Source organism: Tenebrio molitor, chromosome 2 (assembly GCF_963966145.1).
Source record: "Tenebrio molitor chromosome 2, icTenMoli1.1, whole genome shotgun sequence".
Lineage (NCBI taxonomy): Eukaryota > Metazoa > Arthropoda > Insecta > Coleoptera > Tenebrionidae > Tenebrio > Tenebrio molitor.
In genome coordinates this window covers 25,366,328-25,391,309 of record NC_091047.1, presented here as the reverse complement: position 1 = coordinate 25,391,309, position 24,982 = coordinate 25,366,328, and the positions used below count along the sequence as shown (strand labels likewise).

Sequence of the window (24,982 nt, the reverse complement as noted above, 5' to 3'; positions counted from 1 at the left end):
AAAATGTATTGTGGCTTGAATTTATTATTCCGTCAGGCTCATTATCACTCGTGAAATACCCTGTATAGTTTTATATAATATAAACGATAAAGACACGACAAATATAAGTTTACAGATGAATGTAGGATTTAACACGTAATTCTCAATTATATGGCTTCAACAATTCATCTATTGGAAAAATTTGTGTAGCAAAATGTGAAGAAGGAAATGGACAAATGATCATAATCCAGCGTATTGGTATTGCTATGAAAACTTGTGTTGTGTTCAATATCATCGTCAAGAAAATAAAACTTAAACATCCAAACCTAACCTCACAAATTTTGCCAGAGTGTACCTCTAAAAGCGGACGTATTTGCGGTTTCTATTGGAACATACAGATTTTTGATGATTTTATGCCTTGCTCCTTATTCCTCCAAGTCATCCATAATGATATATTTTTTATAGAATAGGTAAATATTACTTAAAATCAGTAACGAGCATCATAGAAGTTTTCACTTCTGTCCTGCGGTCTTAAGCACACACTCTTTTTTTTGTCAGTTGTCGCCTAGTTGGTCGCTCAGATTAAACATGTATAGTGCTTGTATCTTCGTAAGGAATTCTGACTTAAGTCATAAATAAACCGAACAAAGACCCTACTTAAAGAAATTTATTGTGATCTTATTGTACCTGTCAATCACTATGCCGTCTCGGAGAAAAAAACTACCTGAGGTAGGTAGAGACCGTCTAGTGATGACAGGCATAATATGACAATAAAACAATACATTGGTCTTTGTTCGGTTTATTTAGGGCTTAAGTCAGAATTCCTTACGAAGATACAAGGACTATAATCTCAGGATGAAGATATTGTAACGGACGAGGAATAGTCGGTGCGCGCCCGGAATTCTCCCGAATTCACACCTGTGTCGCGAACGGAGTGATGCCAACGGTGACGACGTTCGACACACAGTCAGTCAGTGATTTAGTCAGACGATAGCATGAGAGTCCTTTAAATTAATGTCTACAGTATCAAATTAACAGTAATTTAGTGTATACTAATTAACAATAAGAATAGTTATTGTTTTTATAAAAGTGTTTCAGATCAGCCGAATCCACTGAGAGAAAATGTTCCGTCATCTTAAATAAATTTAATGTCAGAAAATGGGTTAGAAAGACAATTAGTTTTCAACTGTAATATTAGAAGAGTTGATGCGTTTAATGAATCATAAAGTGGTTCTCCTTGTCTTTCATTTTTCTTTAGAAGCTTTTGACTCATTCTTGTTACTTTTTAAAAAAACTCGAAGTAAAGAGAAGTTACATTCTTGAAAATCAACCAAATATATTAGTTTATTAATGATAATAATAATAATACGACGACCCAACTACAATGAAAGCACTATTATCTTCGATAAGTGAACTTAAACAACGTCGGATGTAGTCAGTATTTGGATGGGTGGTCGCGTTCCGTTGTAACTTCAATAATACTCGATAGCTTCGTTACCTACTTTAAGTACAGTCTGTAATCCGTGATGTATGAAGAAACTCCGACGTGGATGTCGTGTAATAAGTGGTTGTATCGGGTGTTCATTTAAATTTCCGATCAAAGTTGGCGTTGAAGAGTCGATTGTGAAAGCACCACTCGTGTAAAAACACAAGCAACGCAAAAACTGAGGTAAGATTTAAACAGCTGATGCGTTGATATTCGAGTTTTCAACGCCAACTTTGACAGGAAATTGAAATAAACACCCGATATCTATATCAAAGTAAATGATAATACTGAATTAATGTTAACATACTACAGATGCTGAACACAGCAATCTTGACACCAGAGGAAATACCTTTTTAGCATTCTTTTATTATAAAAAATATTTTGTATTTTGTTTATAAACAATGAATAAGGAATTGAATAATTTTTAATTCTTTTGTTTTATATTTAACAACATTTTTTTTTAATATCTTTGGAATTTTTATGTAACATTTGCTCCACTATGCTATAACAAAATATAATAATAAAATTTTGTACTACATATTCGGTTTACATGCAAAATAACAGACATTACTCACATTTCTATGCAAACACCCTACGATAAAAAATCAACAAAACTAAAAACGTTCAAGTTGAATGCACTTCTCGCCAAAATAATGATTTCACATTGTCATAGCAACTGTCGGTTAGTCACGTAAGTAAACTGTTGTTTGTGGTGATGTCTTATCGTCTACATAAAACATGATAACCGGTGATCGCGGTGTTATTTCGCTGTTTTATTCATGTTGAAACTTCAACAACATCAATAACGATGATCAAAAAAGTCGACGAGAAGACCTCCTATTCCTCGTATCTTCAATTATTCAAAATTAACAGTCCACTGTCACTGGTTCAAGGTGAAGGCAGCTTTAAAAGATGGAGTGCGTGGTTGTTCTCCCATAAATAATTAATTTCTGTTTCAGTCCGAAGCACTACTGATTCGTGATCGCACCGGAAAGACGCCTCTGCATTACTGCTGCACCAGCGACAACATTTGTGCTGCTCAAGCCGCGGACCTTTTGGTTATGGCAGCGCCGGATTTGGTGGAGAGTCACGACGAAGACGGCTTCACCCCTTTGCATTTGGCCGTTATCGCGGGGAACATGCCGCTGGTCACGTTTCTGTTGGCCAATAAAGCAGATGTGAACGCAGTGGATAATGAAAAGCATACGGTGGTGCATTGGGCAACAGGTAAGTGCACTTACGCAAGTTACATGCTACGAGTAGTTCATCAGATTTATGAGAAACTTTTCTCAGCTGTCAGTTGTCAACGATCCATTTACATATTTTGGAAAAAGTCACCTTGGCTAGAACGCGTTTCCCAATCGTTAAATGCAAAAAGATCACATACTTCGCGGTAATGAATTTAAAACAAATTAAATGAAAGATTTGTTTTCTACGATCATTGACGTTTTGAATATTGAACGATTTGATTGATTTGTCTCTAAAACACAACTACTCCACTAAATTTTTACAATTTAACACTTTTACTTTTATTTCCATAAAATGAGTGAATATAGTGGTAAAACTGATAATGAAGCTTTGTTAGGTATTCCTACAGGAATTCATATTGTATTTTCTTACGTACAGTCGCGGACAGTACAAGGTAGGACAAGTCTTATTAAGAAATTTAGCTAAAATTGAGTTGAATAAACCGGGCTTACTATAATAAATATGTAAATACAAATTTTAATAGTAACATTAGAAATATTAAACAGACTTACATTAGCGAAAAAACATTGTCCCACTTTTTTTTGTCCGCGACTGTATGTGTGAAATACTGAAATATGAAGCTCTCCAAACTGTAAAAAGGAATGCTCACTTTAGAAGCATAATATTGATTAAAAAAATATTGTGGTTTTTTAATTTTTCAGTTCCTTTTATAAAATGCCAAATTCTGTTTTCACGTAATATCACATGATGCAGTGTGCTGTACCCACTTTTCTTAACTCCTATTACAAAAAGCTTTAACTTTTAAATTTAATGGTAAAAAAAAAATTAAATTTGATTTATGTCAATTCCTTGTCTCAATATACGAGTGCCACAACCATTATGCAAATCGGGTACTTATTCATAGAAACACCGATCTGATGAAACATGCATTTGGTGGAGGCGCCGGTGACATAATGGTTTATTTTTGCACTTCGTAAATTGCTCATGTTCCACGAAATTGAAATGTCAAGGTCGAGAGATTGTGATCACAAGAAATGATTAAGTGTTTTTCTTGCAAAAAATTCACTTTTCAATCACTGTCGTGTTTGTCCTCTTGTCCTAATCATGTCAAAAACAATATACCTCTGTCATTAAAACGATGCCCTGAGTGGACAAATAATAAATTATGTACTAGAGAAGTTGATAAATATTCAAGATAACGTTATACGGCAGAAATTTGCAATCCTCGGCATGTAGAACATGGGTACTTAACTATTAATAATCACAATGACATTGCCATATTGCTGTAAATTTGACCTTCGTTACACTGCTTTAATTCATTATTTTAAATTATTCAGCATTATGCTACAGTACGTGGGTTCTATTTTAACTATTTTACCATAAAGGCTACATAATAGTTATTTAAGATATAAGTGTAAAAAGTTATCCTTTATTGCACGAACGCGATTAAAATATGACCAAGATACGAGGGAGTATTTTAAAGGATGTGAGTGCAACAAAGGAACTTTTTACACGTATGTCTTACAACATTTTATCTACGATCGTGAGATCATCGCATCGGTGTCAACATAAATTTGTATAAAATAATTATCATCGATTCAATATTTTATGAATGAACAAAGTCGCTTATTTAACGAGTTCGTGTGTAATTTGGGCTTTTTTTGCATGAGTGGGCCAGTTTAAAACTCGAGTGAAACGAGAGTTTTAAAGGTCTACGAGTGCCAAAAAAAGCCCAAATTACACAAGAACGAGTTGAATACCACGTTTTTTTGTTCGACGAGCCCCCCAGAGGCTCCAAATCGCTGAAAATCTTTAAAATTAGCTTGACGTTTTGTTTTGACAAGTTGTCAAATTTATCAAAATCCGTTCACACAGGAGAAAATTCTCAAATTCTGACAGTGTTGAACAAAAAAATGTTTTTTATACAACTGACATTAAAGTGACGTTTTTAGTGGAGGCTAATTTGATGAAAAATTGCTCTTTATAACTTACCGTGTTAAAAGTATTTTTAACACTAGTAAAAAAAAACTTTTAGCACTAGTGATTTTTTATTTATTTATAAATGTTAAAGTGGCTCTATTTGCGCTTTTTCAATATCTGCGGGAAATCTGTCGTCGATATCGGCTTCGTTAACGTCGTTTTCTTTGCATTTCATGTTTACGAATGCAATATTATGGAATTGAAAGTGTTTTACAAAACGTAATGAAAACTTTTTTGACGTTTCTAATAAACAAATGTCAATACAGGACTAGCTACGTGATTTTTGCCGCAGAAATTAAAATAAACATCAAAAATACGACTGCGTTTTTTAATACCTACAATGCAAATCAGTTGTATAAAAAATAGATGTATGATGGACTTTTAACACTTACATCATAAATAACTATTATATTTATTTAAGTTATGAATTAATAAAGTAGCAAGTTATCACACCTGACAAAAAACTGAAAACAAGAAATCTCAGTATAAAACATTTAATTTCGATGTAACAATACTCTTTATCAAGTTATTACGTGTCAATTGTTGAGATCAGCATTTTAAATTGTTTTTTATTTAAATTTTTATTGAAATTTGTAGAGTGAAAATATACGAATATAGGAATTGAGAATTTTAAAAACGTAAGGTCACCGTTTTGTCCTTCTAAATCATTTGAATATACATACTATCGCGGCCAAAAAATAGTAGGACAAATGACAATACTATACTGTAGACACTTCCAAAATGAATGAGTTTGAATGAGTTTTGGAAGTGTCTACAGTAACGTATTGTCCTACGTTTTTTTTGTCCGCGACAGTACATATTATACACAAAATTCAACGTTTTATTATGATTTTAAGAATTTTAATTCAAGTCCGACCTATATTTAAAATGTTGGAATACTGTACCCTTCACATTAATTTTAGGTATTGTATTATGCCCGTATGGCGTGGCGTTAACTAACATCCTCCGGATGTTGACGGTATGGTAGAAAGTAGATTTCGCACACTTATGCTCCAAAATCAGTGCTTTTTGAGCATTCTGATAATAATAATGTGAATTGATAATAATAAAATCTGGTGTACAAAACGCCATTTTTCCAATTTGGATATTGAAAATTTCGAAAGAGGGAAAATAAATTGCTATTAATTCGATTAACACATTGGTAAACATATGGACAAGCGCTATCTATTCACAAAGGGTACACGACAAATCATACATAATGTTCGTTTCAAAAAATATTATACAAACTTCATTGCGTGAAGACATATTCAGCACATGCGCGCAAATGAAATAAAAATGTCTTCTCGTACTCGGTTCGTATATAACTATTATGCAACAAGTGCATTCATCAATTATGAATTGGAAGTTTGACAATCACATGAACAAAAAAATTGTCCCTTTTATGCCTGAGTTGCATACATTATTTTTTTATTCGCCACTGTCAGAATTTGAGAATTTTCTCCTATGTGAACGGATTTTGATAAATGTCACAACTTGTCAAATCGAAACGTCAAGCTAATTTTAAAGGTTTTAAGCGATTTGGAGCCTTTAAGGGGCTCGTCGAACAAAAAAACGAAAAAGGTATTTCAATTTACTTTTTTTGTTATAATTTTCAGATTGTAGTGCAGGTAAAATAAAAAATAGCGTATGATACATGTTTATAAGGGCCTTTAAAGCACTTGCGTGTGCTTTAAAGGCTTCCTTATAAACTTGTATCGTAATATAGTATTTTCTACAACTAAGTACAATAATTATTAGTAAACAAACAACAATAAAACACGAATCTAAAATCTGGTGTTTTTAAAGCCACTATCGCAAAACAATTTTAATTCTTATCAATGCACATTTATGATTAGAGTATTTCGGTGTATGTATGTATTTGCATAATGGTTGTGTGAAATGATACGTATATTTTTTTAAACGCTTTTTACTTTGTTTTCGCCGTGAACAGATGCTTTACACACAAAAATAGTGAAATATGGTAGATTTCTTTGTGGTTTATGAATAAAGATGTAGTGTTTTGTTTCTTGGTACTTAACATATCTATATTATTGTGGAGGTGGATTTCCATTTAAGATTGTAATTGAATATACAGAAATGAATAAATAATTTTTTAAGAATTTGGATAAAAAAAAATATAGGACATACACAAAATAGTGTTGCCAATGTCAGTTTTACAAAGTGAAAGGAAAAAGTATTTAAGATATAATATACTAAATAAAATAAATGACATGGTGGCACAGGTCAACGCCTTCGAATTGGTTTGGACAATATTATCAATTATAGCTAAAAATAATTTCTTGAACGACTTACCATTTACCTTTACATGATAAATATCACTTTAACCAAAAAAAGAATCAATTATTTCATTGAACTCTAGCCTTAATTTTCATTTGCTTTTACTAAAATGACTATATTTAAAAATATAAAAAAATGCATTAAGTTATTCAACATGCAGTAGGATACTTAGGGCCGGTTGCACCAACGCCAGTTAAAGTTAACTGTGGGTTAAATTACTTCGTTACTTTAGTTACCTATTGTTATAACAATGTTTTCGTATATTTTAATCTGTACTTAAATTTAACTCACGTTGGTTCAACCGGCCCTTAATATCTTTTAAAATTACAGTTTATATTCCAGTTTTACCAACCTAGCACCACTGATAAACTTATTTATAGGACCACATAAATAAGAATAGACTATCGCTTCCCATTAGCTGTTCTTACTGAGAAGGTGCTTTATATTCTATCGATCCCTTTCATAAATAATTTTTCAGAACGGTCCCTTTCCACAACAGAAAATTATCGAATATCAATTACTGCACTCAAATCAAACTTTTCTCCCTTCGAATACAAATTCATTTTTAATTCTCTTTTGACATGTACCAGCAACGATTCATTCATTAATTCCGCTTCATTTTTCTCCGCAATGGAGTACATTTGTTGGCAGTACAGAAATAGCACAGACGTAGTATTTAAAGACCGACACGGTTTATTTTCTTATCCAGGTGACCCAGATTGATAAGATGCGATCCAGTGAAAGATTGCGTTATTGTAATTATTGCGTGCTCGATGACCAACTGAGCTGATTAACCTTACATATTTTCCTGATAACTTACAACAGCCTGTCAGGTTAACATCGAAATCCTGTGATCATAAATCAATCTATTGACACACTGTAGATTTTGTCGATGTCTGCTGTACTTGACAGGTAATTAAGTTCTTGAAACTCCGGGTTAATACAAGGAAGAGTGGTGACGTCATGGCGGTCAGTTAGCCAAGGTTGCAATCATCGATTACCTTTCAGGAGTCGTGATTGCTATTCATTTGTAAGATTGTTATCGAATAAATCACCGAGAACTGGATACGTGTTTACACAATTTCGCTTGGACGTTTTACTTCTTTTTGGGCTCCCTTCGCTTTCAGGCGTAAACCAGGTCAATGGCTTAAGTGTGAACTAGAAATCCTGCAAGTAAAAAATCGATTTAAACTCTGGCAGCAAAGGGTCTGGCAAGATTTCACTTATTCTACAATTGTATTGAGATTTAAATTAAAAAAGCATTCTTGCGCCCGGCGCCTCCACCATAATTTGACGCAGAAAATGATAGACACAATGATAAAATATGAAATTATTCCTAACCAGACTGAAATGAAGTCAAATTATCAAATCAAGAATTTATGTAATTTTGTTGATTCAACAATTCAGATGAAGTTATGAGAGATTATGAAACTTAAATTGTGGAATAAAATTGAAAACGTGATAATAAGATTATTTGGTGTCACGCATACGTTTCCTTCCAAGACGCAACCGTCTTACTAACCCACTTTTCTTATTTGTAGTTTGCGGCGAGACGGCAGCTTTGAGGGCGGTTTTATCGGCAGGAGCCCCCGTTTCGACCCCCGATGTCCATGGCGGATATCCTCTTCACTATGCCGCCCAGATGTGCGGAGGTGTAAGTAAACATAAATTGTAATTGTCAGCTACTGAAATATTTATTAGACGAAATAGAGAGAATAATCGATTTCGTCGGCTAAAGATAGTTTACTTTAATGAAATCTAAAGTCACTGAGATAAGTTCAGTAAGCTTAGATATTTTTTCGTTTGACCAAAACATCTGAACCTAAACGGAATTAAAAAGTTAACAATTTTTTGGTCTTATTTTTGATTTGGATAATTGATTAATTAACAGAAATCTAATCGTTTGTCTGATTTCTTGTAATTAATCAGGACAAGGATTCCAACCTCGGCCTCCAAGTCCTGCAAACCCTGCTCTCCCACAGCGACATCGTCGTCTCCGTAGAAGACGGCGACGGTCGCCAACCACTCCTCTGGGCCGCAAGCGCCGGCTCTGCTAAAGCAGTCCTGGCCTTGATCCGAGCAAAAGCCGCCGTAGAAGCTCCAGACAAAGACGGCTTGACCGCCCTCCACTGTGCCGCCTCCAGGGGCCACACCGACTGCATCGACAGCCTCCTCACCCTATGCGGCGCCTCCCCCGACGTGATCGACACCAATGGTTGCACGGCCCTCCACTACGCCGTCACTCTAGGTAAAAATATCTCTCCACTTCGCCGCTCCTCCTCATTTTCTCCTTCCCCCAGGACACGCAGATGCCACCGCTCTGCTGTTGGCCCACGGAACCGATCCCAACCGGCAAGACAGAAAAGGGAGGACTCCAGCGCACTGCGGCTGTGCCAAAGGACAATTCGAAACGGTGAAGATGATCGGAGCTCACGGTGCAAATCTTTGGTTGAGAAATGCGAGAGGAGATCTTCCGCTGCACGAGGCTGCAGCGTCAGGGAGGAGGGACTTGGTGCGGTGGTTGTTGGACATGAGGCCCAGCCAAGTCAATGCAAGGAACAACGACGGTCGATGTCCGTTGCACCTGGCAGCTTTAAACGATAACGCCGACATGTGCAAGGTATCCACATGATAGGTCGCTCGTTATCATAAATTATTATCTAGTGAACATCACTCATTTGTCTTTCATGCGTGACGAAAGAGTTCAAGGTTGAATTGAATGAAAAGTCTGACCTTAACGCTTTCCTTGAATCGTGCGGTGAAACTTTTATTACATCAATCTATTCGATAAAATCTTTGGATTTTTTTTTTGTCTTTAATACTGCTTCTTATCAGACCAGATTCGACTAACGACTTGACCCCAATTGCAGATCTTGTTGGACGCTGGGGCACAAATCAACCCAATTCTTCGTACTTCCAAGAACACCTTCATGACCCCTTTGGACTGCGCCCTCCAGAGGGGCTTCCGATCTACTGCAAAGTACCTCCAGCTCCACGGTGGAGTTCCTGCCAACAGACTGGGAGACCACGGTCAAGCGATGAATCCAGGCCTCAACTTGCAGATCAAGAACGACGTGACCTTCTGGGGCGACACTAGCTCAGACAGCGAACGCGAAAACGGAGAAGTGACCAGGCACAGCAAGCGAATACAAAGGAAGAAGCTCTCGCACAAGTATGATAAGAAAAGAGCTTCGTTGTCCGGCAGTGACGAAAACAGTAAGTTGATGAGTGGCCACTTGGATGGTAGGCATAAACGACGATTCGGGGAGAAAAATCGAAGAGTTAAGACAGGAGGTAGAAGTGATAGTGCCACAAGCGTCGAAATGTCAAAGCATGGCAACAGAAAAGCACCATCAGGTAGATTTGATTATACGAATGAGATAGTTATCAATGGTAAGACGGAAATTAACATTCACCAAAGCAAAGAGATTAAGACTGGTGAAAATCAAGAAGTCCAAAATAAAATACCGAGTAAATTATCAACGGAAGTAGCTGAGAAGGTGATCAGCGAGGCTGAAAAAGTGACAGCAGAAGTCACAGTTGAGAAAGAGAAAAGACCAAAAAGTGCGAAGCACGCCAAAGTAAGAGAGAAGTCGGGCAAATCGACGGGAAAAGAAGACAGTGCAAGGAGAAAGTCAAGGCCAAATTCTAAACATACACAGGGTAATATTGAACAATCGAAACAAAGTCAGACAACAGAAAGAAAAGTAGCAAAAAGTGTAGAAGAAAATAAAGATAAAAATGAAAATGAAAATGATAATCGATTAGTGCCTGGTGAAGTAGTCAAGGAAGCTACTTCACACCAAATTGATGCAATCAAAGAAACAAAACTGGCTGATCAGCAGTCGTTAATGTCTAACACTAGTGAAGATGTAGAAGAGCATAAGAATCTCGTGGTTGAAGCAGCTGTGCACGAACCACCTAAATCTACATTAACTGAAGACCAAGATTTGGAAGTAGCCAAGGAACAAGATCTTGATGGTAAACATGAAGTAGATCAAGAGGTTGATGTTGCAAAGGAAACAAATGAAGCGATTGACAAAAAGATAGAACAAGATAGTGGTGAGAAGCACAATGTTGAAAATGAAATTGAAGACAGTAAAGGTGAAGGTGAAGGTGAAGGAATCAGTGAAAGTGTTGTTGTTGCTGGGGAAAAAATTGAAAGTGAACCAATAGCAGAAACCAATGACAAAAGTCTAGAGGCTGAAAAGACTAATGGTGAGTCTGATGTTAAAGAAAGTGATGTAATGAAAGAGCCAACACAAGAAACAGAAGAAACGGAGAAAAACAATGAAGAAGTTAGTGACGCTTTGGAAGAAAAGAAGAACGAAAATGTAACTTTGGAAGCAGGAAAATCGGAAGTCGATGCTAAATTGGTTGAGACTGAAAATAATAAGGTTATTGATGAAAATCTTCAAGAGACGACGGTTGATACTGACAAGGAATCTTCTGAAAAAGCCGAAGATAAAACTAATTTGGATGTTAGTATTGCAGACGCACCAGAAATAAAAGACTTGAACAATGAAAAAGAAGAGTCTGAAGAACAAGCTACTGCAGTGTCTGAAACGGTGGAAAACAATATTTCAAAAGAAACTGTTGGAGTTGTTGAAGGTGCTGAAAACAAAGAGGAACTCTCTGGAGTTGAAAATAAGTTAGAAAAGAGTGAGGAATTAGGTGATCAATTGAAGAATGGCAGAGAAGATGGAAAGTTGGAATCGGAGGTAAAAACTGAAACGAATGATGTTGTTGCTGCACAATCTACTGAAAATGATATTACTGTTAATGGTGCAAATGGTAAAATCGAAGATGAGCTTGAAACAGTGAAAAATGAGGGAGTTGCTACGGAAGAAGTTCAAAAACCAAAATCTAAGAAGAAAAGTAATCGCAAGAAAAAACAAACAAGTGAAGACCAAGCTTACGAAATTATTTATAAGACAATCGGCGATGATGAGGAGAATGATGATGTAGGATCAGAACGGTCGAGTGTGAAGGATGATGCAACAAAGCAGCAAACAAAAAGAGAAAAACTGAAACCACAAAAAACGATTTCGGAAACGAAATCCTCCGACGAATACTCCAGCGATTTGGAAAGCGATTCGAGTACTTCTACTAGCATAACAGTAAAAGAACACAAAAGTTTTCGGATACTGAATGACGAAGAAGCGGAAAAAATAGAAAGTTCAAAACAAAAACCAAAAAGAGTCGCTCGAAAACCCAAAAGTCCGCTAAAGAAACAACGTTCCCGATCCGAAGAAAATAAAAAAGACAAGAACAAAGTCAAAGAAATGGAAAAAACCACGAAGAGCAAGATTCCAACGTCTTTAACGAAGACGCCGTTGTTCAAGAGTGACAAATATTTGAACATTCCCGATAGAAAAACAAAATCTAGCATGGAATCTCGTGTTCCGTCGTTGCCAAATATAAACGAAAATCGAGACAAGTTCAAGGAACATCCGAGATCTGATTCGAACATGTCAGCGCCTTTGATGGCTTCGGTTTATAGCGACAACGAGAAAGCTAGCGCCTCCGATTTGGAAGAAGAAGAACAGCAAAGAGGTAGTGCGGTCAGAAGGAAAAAGGTGAAGAGGAAATCGAAGGCGAGAGAGGCGAGAAGCGCAGGAAGTGATTACGAAAGTAGTAATGTTATCGATTCGGGTTTTGAACCGAGTCCGAGAAGTAGCAGAATTCCGAAGTGGAAGAATATGACTGAAAGGGGTGTGAATATGACCTCTGTGACGCAATCGATTCAGACTAATATCAGAAGGTAATTAAAAACAGATCACAAAAATGATTAGAATAAGTTTTTCTTAATAAATATTTTAAACCAGTTTTGAAAAGTTTTAAGCTGAAACTGAATGAAAAAAATATGATTTTAGGTGCTTTAGGAATGAAATTTGAAATTTTATTGATTATGTACTGCGCGGTAAAAAGTGAAACAGAACATATAGGTATGTACAGTTAATTTCAAAATTATAGAGTAGGTACTCCTCAAAAATCAAGAAGTCAGTTATTTGCCCATGTAAAGATGCCTTTTTGAAATTTGACGGTCATATTTTTTATATAGGTTAGGTAAGTTTGACAACATAAAATGTCGCTGATATTTTAGAAGACCATAATATTGTCTGTTTTATCCCCTGCACGGTGCTCTTCGCGATATTATAATACTGGGCTACTCTCTGGATCGACCCTTCTTCTAATTTGGAAAAAATGTGCACTTTCACGTTTTCGGTTAGATTAGGCATTTTGTTTGTCAAAATTGACACTGATCACTGACAAGAAATGTAAGTGCATTTTACACTGTAGAAAATTAGGTGTACTCTATAATTTTCAAATTATAGTGAAATTTTTTTAATAAACAATTGTCAGTGTCAAAATGATGTAAAAAACCATACTGTACCATTTCAGTTCATTTTCAAAACAAATTTAATGAGAAATCAGGAGAAACCTTTTCGAATTTGCTCAGTTACATAAAAAAATGTTGACACTCAATGTGACCAATCGTATTATCATGAAAATCACAGTTTGGCTCATACCAACAAGACAACGTTTTGACAATTGTTTATTAAAAAAATTCAACTATAACTGTACATACTCGTAAATTATAGTGAAATTTTTTTAATAAACAATTGTCAGTGTCAAAATGATGTAAAAAACCATACTGTACCACCCTAAAATTTGGACATATGGACCAGCTGTATAACAATTTGACACCAAATCATGGTTAAGGTTATGTTCACTTCACTTCCCGTACCTTTCTTCCGTGAATTCATTTTCAAAACAAATTTAATGAGAAATCAGGAGAAACCTTTTCGAATTTGAAATAAACTCTCGCTCGTTAGGGCGCAGGCTCAGTTACATAAAAAAATGTTGACACTCAATGTGACCAATCGTAATTATCATGAAAATCACAATTTGACTCATACCAACAAGACAACGTTTTGACAATTGTTTATTAAAACAATTCAACTATATACTCAACAAATAAAGAATTTGGTTGTTATTATTACTGGTTTATAGAAAATTATAATAATCGAAATATTATACTCCTACTAAAAGATAACATCAGCATAGCTATACATATAATCAACATAAATCAATAAAGGAGTAATTTGCTGTAATGTCCATAAATATATGTAGCTATAGATACCTAGTTAGAGACCAAAGGTGTTAGAAAACGAAAGTTAAAAACAACTAAAATATGAGTTTGCTTAAAAGCACAATTTGATATTCCACAAAATAAGAAATGAATTGCGATATTCTTGTCAATTAAAATAAACACAAAAGAAAAACTTTGTATTAATGGAAAGCATTAATTAACACTTTTAGGTACCACCTTGAGCGCAAGATATTCCAGCACCTCCTGGATTTGAAACGGATGCAGATAAGAGCAGGTCAACACAACGAAGCAATTTTAGTAAAACGTGCCATAGACTCGTACCATCAATCCTGCGCCTCAACGATAGGAGCAGGACGATACGTCCCAGAAGACTACTCTTTCAGAAGTTTCGAGAAATTCCTGTACTTGTCTTTGCGCAAATTGCAAAGAAATGGTGCCGACCATTTAAAAGGACTTCCAGAGACAGCGGCAAATCCTTTGTTGTGCACTCAAAGTACTCACAGATGCATGCATGCCACTCATGCCTACACTGGGATTCCTTGCGCCGCATATCGTAAGTTGACCCGGCACCTCCACCAAAATCGTTACTTTATTTTTGTCAGTATTTTATTTGGCATTGGAAGTTGTTACTCTTCTTATGTTTTTTTCTTTGTACTAAATGTATTTACAATCACGGGACAAGAATACTGGTACAGTATGTTACTATAGTCACTTTCAAAACTCTATCAAAATTTGAGTTTTGGAAGTATTTCAAATGGTTACTCAAGCAACTTCTCCACATAAACATGTACAAATCTATAGTCCATTACTAAAAATACTTTTGGTAACAGAAAAAAGTCCTTCCAAAATATTCTTTGTCATCTATGATCATTAATTATAATTAGATGATTATGACAATGCTCAAGATAACTACTCCTGATATTGTTATTAATCATAATTTAAGATTTCATTGCCACAATGATTCCAAAACATATCATATTCCCTCATCCTTAATAAAAGTTGTACATTTTTAGTCCGTCGCAGTAATGTTTTATAAAGTACATGATAATAATTTACCTTTGCACACGGCGCTTCGTCAAACTGTGTACTTTACATAAAGAAGAAGCAGATTTTCTAAATAATTGGTTATGTTAATTTGCAAATAACAAAAATGGCAGACTGTTGTTGAAGATCTTATTTTACCTGCAGCTATCAAGACTTGTGAAATCATGAAGCTCTGAATTTCAGATTCTTTAAAGAAATTTTCTGTGTCCGAAGATGCAGCTCAAAGAAGAACATGAGTATTCGTGAAAATATATTTTTAGACATATGAGGACCAAGTGCAATGCAAAATTATGTTGGAAAAGATGTCATTTAAAATAGCCCATTGTATGGTCTCATGTTATCAATAAACTTTTTAAAGAGTGTATGTACATGCGTGAACATGTTTCTCAAAGTTTCTGAATCTTCAACTAAGGGCATTAACTTTATTTTTCCGTTGGCACCATACAATATTACACTCCCACTTTTTTACTCCACAGTATGAACAAATATTTTCAATTTTACCTACCTACTTTATTGCGTTTGTTATTTATAGATAGTTATATCTACACAAGTCGAGGGTCAATAAAAAGCTGATCTGCTGCCAAGAGATTGATTCACATTAGTTCTATTCTCTGAAGATCTTATAGTTAACTACACTAAGTCTTTCTTATCTTTGCACGTCAGATTCCAGTAAACGATTTGTTACATTTAATTCTTTCTTCTACTTCTTCTTCTTTTTCTTCTTCGATAGATCTGTTTCGTATGTTCATATGGACTATTTGATTATTCTCGGATCAGATGCAGATCTACTCCGAACAATTCTATTACGTAGTTATAGTTAACTAGTTCTTATTGGATGTGATGTAACTGCTAACTTATACCGGATCTCCAAAATAATTATAAGAACTTTTCATATTCGTTAATAATGTAAGTTGTAGGATGTTAACTTAAACCGGTGCCGGTACAGTTCAATAAGATTTCTGGATTGTAACTTATAGCCTATCCTTACCCAATCACAAATGAATAAGCGCGCACCAAATGATAAAAAAGACCCGAACTGAAAACCTAAGTTGGCAATGAAGAGTTGTAACAGTATTTCTGTGTTTTTGTTATTGTTTCAGGGTTTTATGATAGATACAAAATGCATTCACGTTGTTTTCGCATAATGGGAGGCCATGGAAATTTTGCATTTAATTTGGTAGTAAAGCTGTCTGTTGAATTAGGTTGTTTTTCTAAGTTTGAGGTTATAAATAGCGTCAATGTCTAGTGCATTGCTGTCAGTTTTACTAGTTTGCAATAGAAGACACTGAGGGGATCATTCACTAAACCCGGTAAGGCTCGATAAGACGTTGCAAATTCAAAACCATGACAACTGATTCTGTTGAAGTATTGTATGGATTTGCCGATTTGCAAATTATCTGAGTTTTTCCTCAGACATCGCGGGAAATTTAGCAACATGTTATGTTCATTTTGATAGGTCCATATGTCAGGTACTTTAGTGAGAGAAATCTAACAGTGTGTCCAACGTTAAAAAATAAATCATGGGCTCCCATTATGCTAAAACAACGTGACCGTTGTTAGCAGCTGCACCAATAAATTGTTACAAATAATGCAGTAACAAACATTTCTCCAATTTCTACGTCCATTTCGGGTTATACATACAGGTTATTCACGAGAGGGGTACTTCTGAATTTTTATTTTGCCGCAACCAACAATACCAATAGCAGTAACTACTAAATCAAATGTGTTATTTCTTTTAAATTAGAAATCAAAGTAAGTTGGGTAGATTTGTCAAAAATATCAGATTGGCAGATAACCTGTATTTAATCAAAATTCAACAAATAAATTAACAAATTAAGTTAATGTAAAAGGTGTTCGAAGTGTCTACCATCGGCTTGTAAACAACCACAGAGGCGACAGAATTCTTTCCACACTCTCCATAAATGAGCAGCATGTCAGTTTTTTCATCATTATTGTAAAAACAAATTTTTAGAATTGACAAAGATTTTTTGCTTTAACGTCAAAGAGACAGGACTAAGAGCCATCGTGGATTCAGTTATGATTATTTTCAAAATTTGAAATCAAGGGATTGTTGCAATGTGTATAAGGGGTTGCGGCAAAAAGAAATCCAGAAATACCCCTCTTGTGAATAACCCTGTATAAAATTGATCAAGGAAACAAACACTAATGTCAAATGTCAGTTGTCTACAAAATGCGCATGAATTCCGTAAACTTAGTTTTCGATTATAAACCAAAATGTTACATCTTACATCCTACGGCAAAAGTTTACCACAGTTACCACTATAAGCTAACAATCCATTATAAACTAATTTTCTCGTCTTTATTCTTCGTTTCCGATATTCTACTTTTACTTTCTTCCCTTTATGATGATGTTTCAGTATTTCCTTGTAAAGCTACTCTTTCTGTAATTTTAGTCTCTCTTAATAATTTTAATATTATTTTCGACATTTTGTGGACTCCTTTGTTGACAACAAAAGTAGCCCAGCAACTCGCAGTGCGTATTGAGCGCTAATTTAGGCGCGCGACACTTGGAGTTGTAATTTTTGTTCACTGTCAAGTCCCTTGATTAGATAGCGTGATGTTACGTAACCTATGACATTCCAGAGCTTATACAAGTCAACAGTGAAAGTTCCATCAAAATTGGTTCAGTAGTTATTGAGAACACGCAACAAACCGATCAGACTTTTCATTTTTACATCATATGATCAACAAAAAAGAGATGAGAGGCGGCTATGTAAAACAAAATCTCTGAAGATGTTCAGTTCAGTTCAGTTCGCAACAATTGGTTTAAATATTACTGTTGTTGTCAAAGAAACATACTACATACACTACGTCCCAATAAAAACGCACCACCCAGAAGGGATGAAGTTACAAGGTCGAAATTTTTACGAAATAGCTATCCGCAACTTAGGAATTGATAATAAAAACGACAGAACCAAAAAATGTAAATATTTTTTTGAGAGTTCTCCTGAAAAAGATAGGCACTGGTTAATTTTTTAAACTGGAGTGTCAGAATAGTCTGTATTTTCTGCGAAAACATGAAGTGTTTTACTGAACCATGATAGTCATTTATTGGATTAATTTTTTTTTCAATCGCATGGGATTTGCTTCTACATAGTTAAACAAACTGTTTTACCCAATCTGTTTACTTTTGGTAATTTGTACCTCATACGATGATGAGTTTTTACGTTATCAATTATTAATAATCACCAATAAATCGGTGTGCCTACCATAAATATGCGTCTATTTTTAAATGATTTCTTTGTCCACAAATGTTTAACTCAGTCAACCCCGTTTTCAATTTGAGAAAAGCAAATTTTATTATTGAATCCTTTTCACTTATGCTACGGAACGGGCGTTACAATAACGGGTGTTTTTTTTTTTTTAATTTGGTGTAGAAGTAGGCGTTGAACACTCGATTGTGAACGCACTATGCAGGTTACGGATCACACGAGTGGTGCGCTCTCAATCGACTCTCCAACGCCTACTTCGACGCCAAATTTTAAAAAACACTTTTTACATACATATAATGATAACTAATAACATAAAGTTGGATACAAGTTATTCTCTCCTTTAATATTGGGTGATTCAAAATGATTGTGGATAAGTATGGCAACCGTGTGACTTTAATGGATTGTTGCAACAATATGTTTCTATGGTAAATGGTAAACTAATGTTAAAGTAACTTTAGGCTGATTATAAAATTGGGGGTTAGATTTATTTCTCACTTATAATTACACGAGAGCTTTTTTTTGTCGAAGTAAACTTGACATTTCATTGAGAATTTTGTTGCCTGGCAACAGCAAGGGCGAGTAATTTTTGCTGGCAGTTTTTTGAGTTTAGTTTTAACGTTAGGTTCCGTTTTGTCGCTGGAAAAGTTAGGTAGGACAAACTTTTCTCGCTGTCATAATGACAAAAACACCGCTGCTTTTGGGATTTTTAGTGTATGAATTAAATTGTTAACGTAATCATCCGAGGCATTAAATACATTTGAGGTAACAATACAGCCCTGTTTGTGTCTTTAGAAAAAAACCTCACACCTTCTGTGTCATGAATAAAAGCGTTGAAGAGAAGCAGTAAATCTTCCAGTACATAAATTCCGACCCAGATTAAAAAAAACAAATTTTTAAATAATAATGCTTATCAAAATCTTCTATACAGGCTGTCCCAGAACTGGCGTACATCCCGTTAACCGCGTGCTCCGCTCTTTTTGCTGAGAAATATTTCACTAGATTTTTTTTGTTTAACCTTATAGTTTTTAAACTACAGCAATTTTAAGTTAGCCAATCACAACAGAAAAATTACAGATAAATCTACCGTGAGCTGTTGTTTCCTAGGAAACGCATGGATTGAATTCATATTTGTCTACGATGATTGGTTAAATTAAAATCGTTGTAACTTAAAAACAAAATGGATTTAAACAATTTTTCTTGCAGAATCCATTTCAGAATAAATATATACATTTGCAGTTAACGGGATGTACGCCAGTTCTGGGACACTCTGTATACCTAAAGTCCATTCGTTTTAATGAACAATTGTCAATGTCAAAAATTCTTAAAAGACCGGACTGTACTATGGCGGACAATAAATTTAGGCCGGCAAATTTCTGACATTTCAAAAAAGTCAATGCAAGGGACCATTTATTGTCATTATGACTGATGTGTCAGTTTGTCAAACTGAAGGTTTTCAAGCTGTTTGGCGTTTCCTTCGCCCTTTTCGTAACCTACAGATCATGACGCACTAGCATAACTGATTTTTAGTAGCACTTCTCTTTGGTGCACGCTTCTTTTCCCAATTTTAATTTTGATTATGGCTGTCACGATGACAAGAATGACAAAAATTGAAAATGGGGTTAGTTAAACATAATGCCAGCTTCACATTTTGATGTCAAGGCAATGACAGGCCGGCCTAAATTTATTGTCCGCCATAGTACCACCCCAGATTCCCCAGAATATCGTATTTATGGACCAGATGTATAATGGTTTTTACACTAGATATTTATTGAGGTTATGTACAGTCGAGAGCAATAAATTTTGGTCGTCAAGGTCATTCTTTGACGCAATTGAAAATGCTTCATTGTAAAACAGTCGCAAATATCATAACCTATCATCATGTTGTATGACATTAATTGTAATTTTTTTCTCAATTTTTTGACACTTTGTTGACGTGGGCATAATCAGGCAGGGAATTTTTTTAAATTAGTGACAATCTAACCAAATTTTGAAATGACATTGACGACCAAAATTTATTGCTCGCGACAGTATATGTTGCACTTTGACGTTTTTCTATCGCAATTACACAAATCACATGTCATATCCAGCGACCGGTACGAAAGTATGTACTATCGGTGGACATAAAAAACTGGGACAAACATGACACATGTATAAAGTCAAAAATCACAAATTTACATCGGATAAATTTGGCTTTTTACAATAAGGTTATAAAAATTATGACATATTGTCAGAAACATCAGGTTAAAGTTCAGTTCTTTAATGACAATTTTTATTTTGAGTGACGATTCAAAAGTCTGATACACAATGAGCAAATTTTGGATGTCCCAGCTTTTAATGTCCACCGATAGTACCTACCTACAGAAAAATGATATCTATTAAGACCTTGCACATCAAAAGCAATGTTATGATGTTTAATGATTCTGAAAAGTGAGTTGGGTCTTCAAACTTAGCAAGAAGAAATGAAGATTTGTACGGAATATTTACTTGAAATCCAATAAATAGGGAAATGTGAACGTTTAAATAAAATGTGGATTGAAAGATAAAAAACAAAAACTAGTTTAATATTAGAAAAATGAAAAAACTAGGAAATAGGTTACATCAAAAATATGAGCAGCTTTCTCGCAAATTTCTTTCATCGACATTCATGGTTTTTCCGTCTCCAATTCTTTGCAGTATCGAACTACTGCCATCTTTTCACATTGAAGAAGCGACTGACCTGTACTCCTTTTACGTGAAGCCATTCTTCAACTTTAAATTCTTCGCCAATTTTCAATTTTATGCTTTTGTATTTAAACAACTCCTGCGCATGTCAAATAGATGAAATTTGGATGACACTCAGAGATACCAAGATTGATTTACGAAATAACTAGGTTTGACATTTTGGCAAGTCTACCAACTTGACATCATTTTGACAATTGTTTATTAAAACGAATTTACTGTATGTTATCGATCCTTTTATCATTAATTCGCTATAATTTTAAATCCAAACCTTTAAATAGCGTTATACCTTTTGATTGATCTTAACATAATACATAATTAATAATATCATTAAAAATTAACAAAACAATTGGTCTTTTATAACAATGTCAATACATTTCTTAAAATAATGTCTTCTTCAAGGTAACGATATGTCAAACTGGACTCTTGCAGTTTTACCTCCTATAAAAAAATACAGTATCTTATCGAATTGACAATTCAACAGATACTTTGGTTTCTTTAGGGTTGCACTGTTTAGTCAAACTAATCTTATAAACTTTAAAAAACTTGACACTTTTTGCCTTACAAATTAGTCAACTAAATATTTTATTTATGTTTACCAATGTCTAGAAAAATTCTATCGAAGTTAATAAAACAATTCATTTTAATAGACACCTGTTTCAAGTTTCAGGTATTTTAAATAAAATTTGACTGAATATATTGCTACTCCAGCATAGCGATTAATTAAAGTTTCGTGTTTCACCTATTTATTTTCGTATGCTTTCAAAAATAAACACATGATAAATGGCATAGATACATAAATATCAGTTTTTACAGGGTTAAATCATTCGTAACGAGCATTATCACTATCGGCTAATGGGTGTCATTACAATCTTGCGTCTATTTTAAATTTTGCCGCAAAGAGTAACAATTTCGTATTTCAAATACAGGTTGTTTCCTAAAAAACGCCGCAAGCCATATCTCCGAATACTTTCTGAAGATTAAAAAAAAATAATATGACAGAACGTGTACCTCATACATATTGCGTTTAGGATTGTTTTCCATAATATACTTGATTTTTTTCGAAGAAAAAATTTCCATCTATTTTCGCGGTTACTATTAAATGCATTCTAACATGAGGCACATCGTTGGATTTAGAAAAATAATCTATAATATCTATAATAAGCTATTTGAAAAAACAAAGTAGACTATCATCTGACATTGAATGACTTTTTGAAAAAAAATCTATAGTGAAATTTTTTTAATAAACAATTGTCAATGTCAAAATTAAGTAAAAAACCACTCTGTACCACCTCAAAATGTGCACATATGGATCAGCTGTATAACAATTTGACACCAAATCATAGTTGTTTTCATAGCTGTTTTCCGCGAATTCATTTTCAAAACAAATTTAATGAGAAATCAGCGGAAATATTTGAAATAAAGTCTCGCTCGTCAGGGCGCAGGCTCAGTTAGATTAAAAAAATGTTGACACTCAGTGTGAGAAATCATATTATCATGAAAATCACTATTTCGCTCATACCAACATGATAACGTTTTGACAATTGTTTATTAAAAAATTTCAATTATATGTTGAGCTTATAGTGTTTTTAAAGTGATTTATTACAATTTTTGTTTCATTTAAATCGAGCCATAAATAACGAAGATATTGCTTGCGGCGTTTTTAGGAAACAGCCTGTATATGACTCTTTTAAGATAACTTTTTAGTTTCAACTCTTTAAAAAACGAAAACAATTGGCAACAGGTTGAGTTCAGTTTACAGTTAATAATGTTAGGAGTTCCCCAGAGCTCTACTTGATACCTTCATTGTATCGTCGAACTAGATACAGGTTTCCAAAAACAATATTAAGAAATGGATTATAGCAAAAGTAATAGGAGTACTTAAAATGGTGTCTAATAATATTAATGATCCTTTTTATTCTTTTTTCTTAATAATAATTTTTGTTGTTCCTTTATCTTTACATCTCTTCCGTATTTAATTAATTTAACATGTGAAACGATCTTAAATTTTTTACTTAACTGTTATTATTGTTTAACCTTCAGTTCACTTTTCTTTTAGCTTTTTAATCTCCAGAAATATGACAATTATTAAGAAAAGTTACTAAAGTTAGTAAGTTATATCCTTTGTAAAGCTGCTTGGAGAAGTACCATTTGCTTCATAAATTCAAAAAAAAATAATGCAAAAACCTATGTTAAAATTAAATACTAAGAACTTTCATTAACAATTATTGTTTTCATTATTATTATACCGTAAGAGCAAAAAAAATGTCATCAACGATAGCTATGACACAGTCCATAATGTGCTTGTGCACTGTAAGTTGCAGGAAAAAAAGGCAACAATATCTATAATTGTTTATTTAAATAACCCATTTCAGGATTCCACGAATTTCTTAAACAAAGACACGGCACTTTCTTTTTCATGGCTATCCTTGATGGCATTTTTTTTGCTCTTATGGTATTTTGACCCATCACACATCTCGTCACTCAACAATCAGGTCGGATTAATTTATTATTACAGATATTACTATCAAAAAATGTATTATACAGCCCTTTCACAATGGCGTTAACGTTACGTCGATGTTAAAACGTTAATGTTAACGTTAGATCTAATTACATGTATTTCAGTACTTTTTATAAATTATTTCCGTTGGCTAATGTTAGAATGTAACGTTAAGAATCCAGAACATTTCTAGAACTAACGTTAACGCTAACATTATCATGCAACATTAATTTTCATCATAACGTCATTGTGAACGGTCCACAATGAAATACATGTTATTTTGAATTTCTAGATCTAACGTCAACATTAACGTTTTAACATCGACGTAACGTTAACGCCATTGTGTATGGGCCTATAGATATAAACTAAATCTAAGTAAAATTATCCTGAAATTCACGTCCTTTTAGAATCGCCCGCGATAAATCCAGCGTGAGTACTTTATAATTTGAATGTTACTTCCAATGTTATCTTGTTCCATGTTAAAAAAATTTGAACAGCATGACAGGAACATAGTAATTTCTCTTTTTGAATTTCATTTTAAATATTTTTGTTAACAGACAACACTTTTACTTTTGTTTTAATTTCTTCGGTACAATACCAGCCGCTGAAACGATCGGTGGCAAAATCCTAATCTTATTTAAATTCCACTGATTTTTTACAGCCAAGGCAGGTTGCATGTATTTTGCAACTTCAGTATTATACGTCTGAGGCAAGTTATTGGAGTTTGGCACAGCAATGTCAATAAAGAATACGTTGTTATTTGTTATTATTATTACGATAATCTGATCTAATTCGATGCAAATTTCAGTACCAAAAATGGATCACCACACCATCCCCAAGATCGGGTTTACGTCAACGCAGTGCAAACCTGGTACAGGCTTCCTGCCGACGATAAACCCCAAGAAGGGGGTAACCTTAGAACTGTGCCATGGTAACGACAAACAAGTCATCTCACTGCCGGCGGATCGACTGGATCAAAATAAACGCTATTACGTCACTTTCACGGTGAAAGGGAGCGAGAACACACCCCCCAACGAGGACACGGGCCACAGACACTCGAAAAGTGATTAAACTAGGGTGCAACATGTGCAATCCAAAGTGCAATACCTTGTTAGAAATTTATTGTTTGATATGAGAAATTTGTACAAGTCGTTGATGTATAGTTTAAATTTTAATAAAGAGGTTTGATACGACGTCCGCTTTGTAATTTCGGTACCCACCCTGAATAATTCACCTCATCCAAAATTAAAGCCTTCAATATTTTTTCCGATCGATCCTCAAGTAAACTTATGTAAGAGATCAATAGAAGTAATGGTGCAAGTGGTGGCGTGAAAAGTTGCCATAAAATTGATTCGACGTTTTGCATGGGCTTGTGTCGGAAAAAATTATAGATCTGCCTTGAGATAGTTCATAAATTG

The 24,982-nt window shown here is 34.5% G+C and overlaps 1 protein-coding gene across 4 annotated transcripts in view; it reads left to right on the top strand.

The window, feature by feature from the left end:
• LOC138124227 (ankycorbin) overlaps positions 1-24,757 on the top strand; it is a 34,267-nt gene extending 9,510 nt beyond the window's left edge. The window contains exons 1-8 of one of the 4 annotated variants that reach the window (XM_069039197.1): positions 1,518-1,648; positions 2,425-2,692; positions 8,494-8,606; positions 8,882-9,200; positions 9,253-9,572; positions 9,823-12,716; positions 14,279-14,622; positions 24,373-24,757. In XM_069039197.1, coding sequence (XP_068895298.1) covers positions 2,527-2,692; positions 8,494-8,606; positions 8,882-9,200; positions 9,253-9,572; positions 9,823-12,716; positions 14,279-14,622; positions 24,373-24,635 — 4,419 coding nt within the window. In that variant the 5' untranslated portion in view covers positions 1,518-1,648; positions 2,425-2,526 and the 3' untranslated portion in view covers positions 24,636-24,757. Of the gene's footprint in view, positions 1-1,517; positions 1,649-2,161; positions 2,359-2,424; positions 2,693-8,493; positions 8,607-8,881; positions 9,201-9,252; positions 9,573-9,822; positions 12,717-14,278; positions 14,623-15,296; positions 15,525-24,372 lie in introns of those variants that run through there. The other 3 variants (XM_069039196.1, XM_069039194.1, XM_069039195.1) reach the window with 3 other exon arrangements.
• The last annotated feature ends 225 nt before the right edge of the window (positions 24,758-24,982 follow it).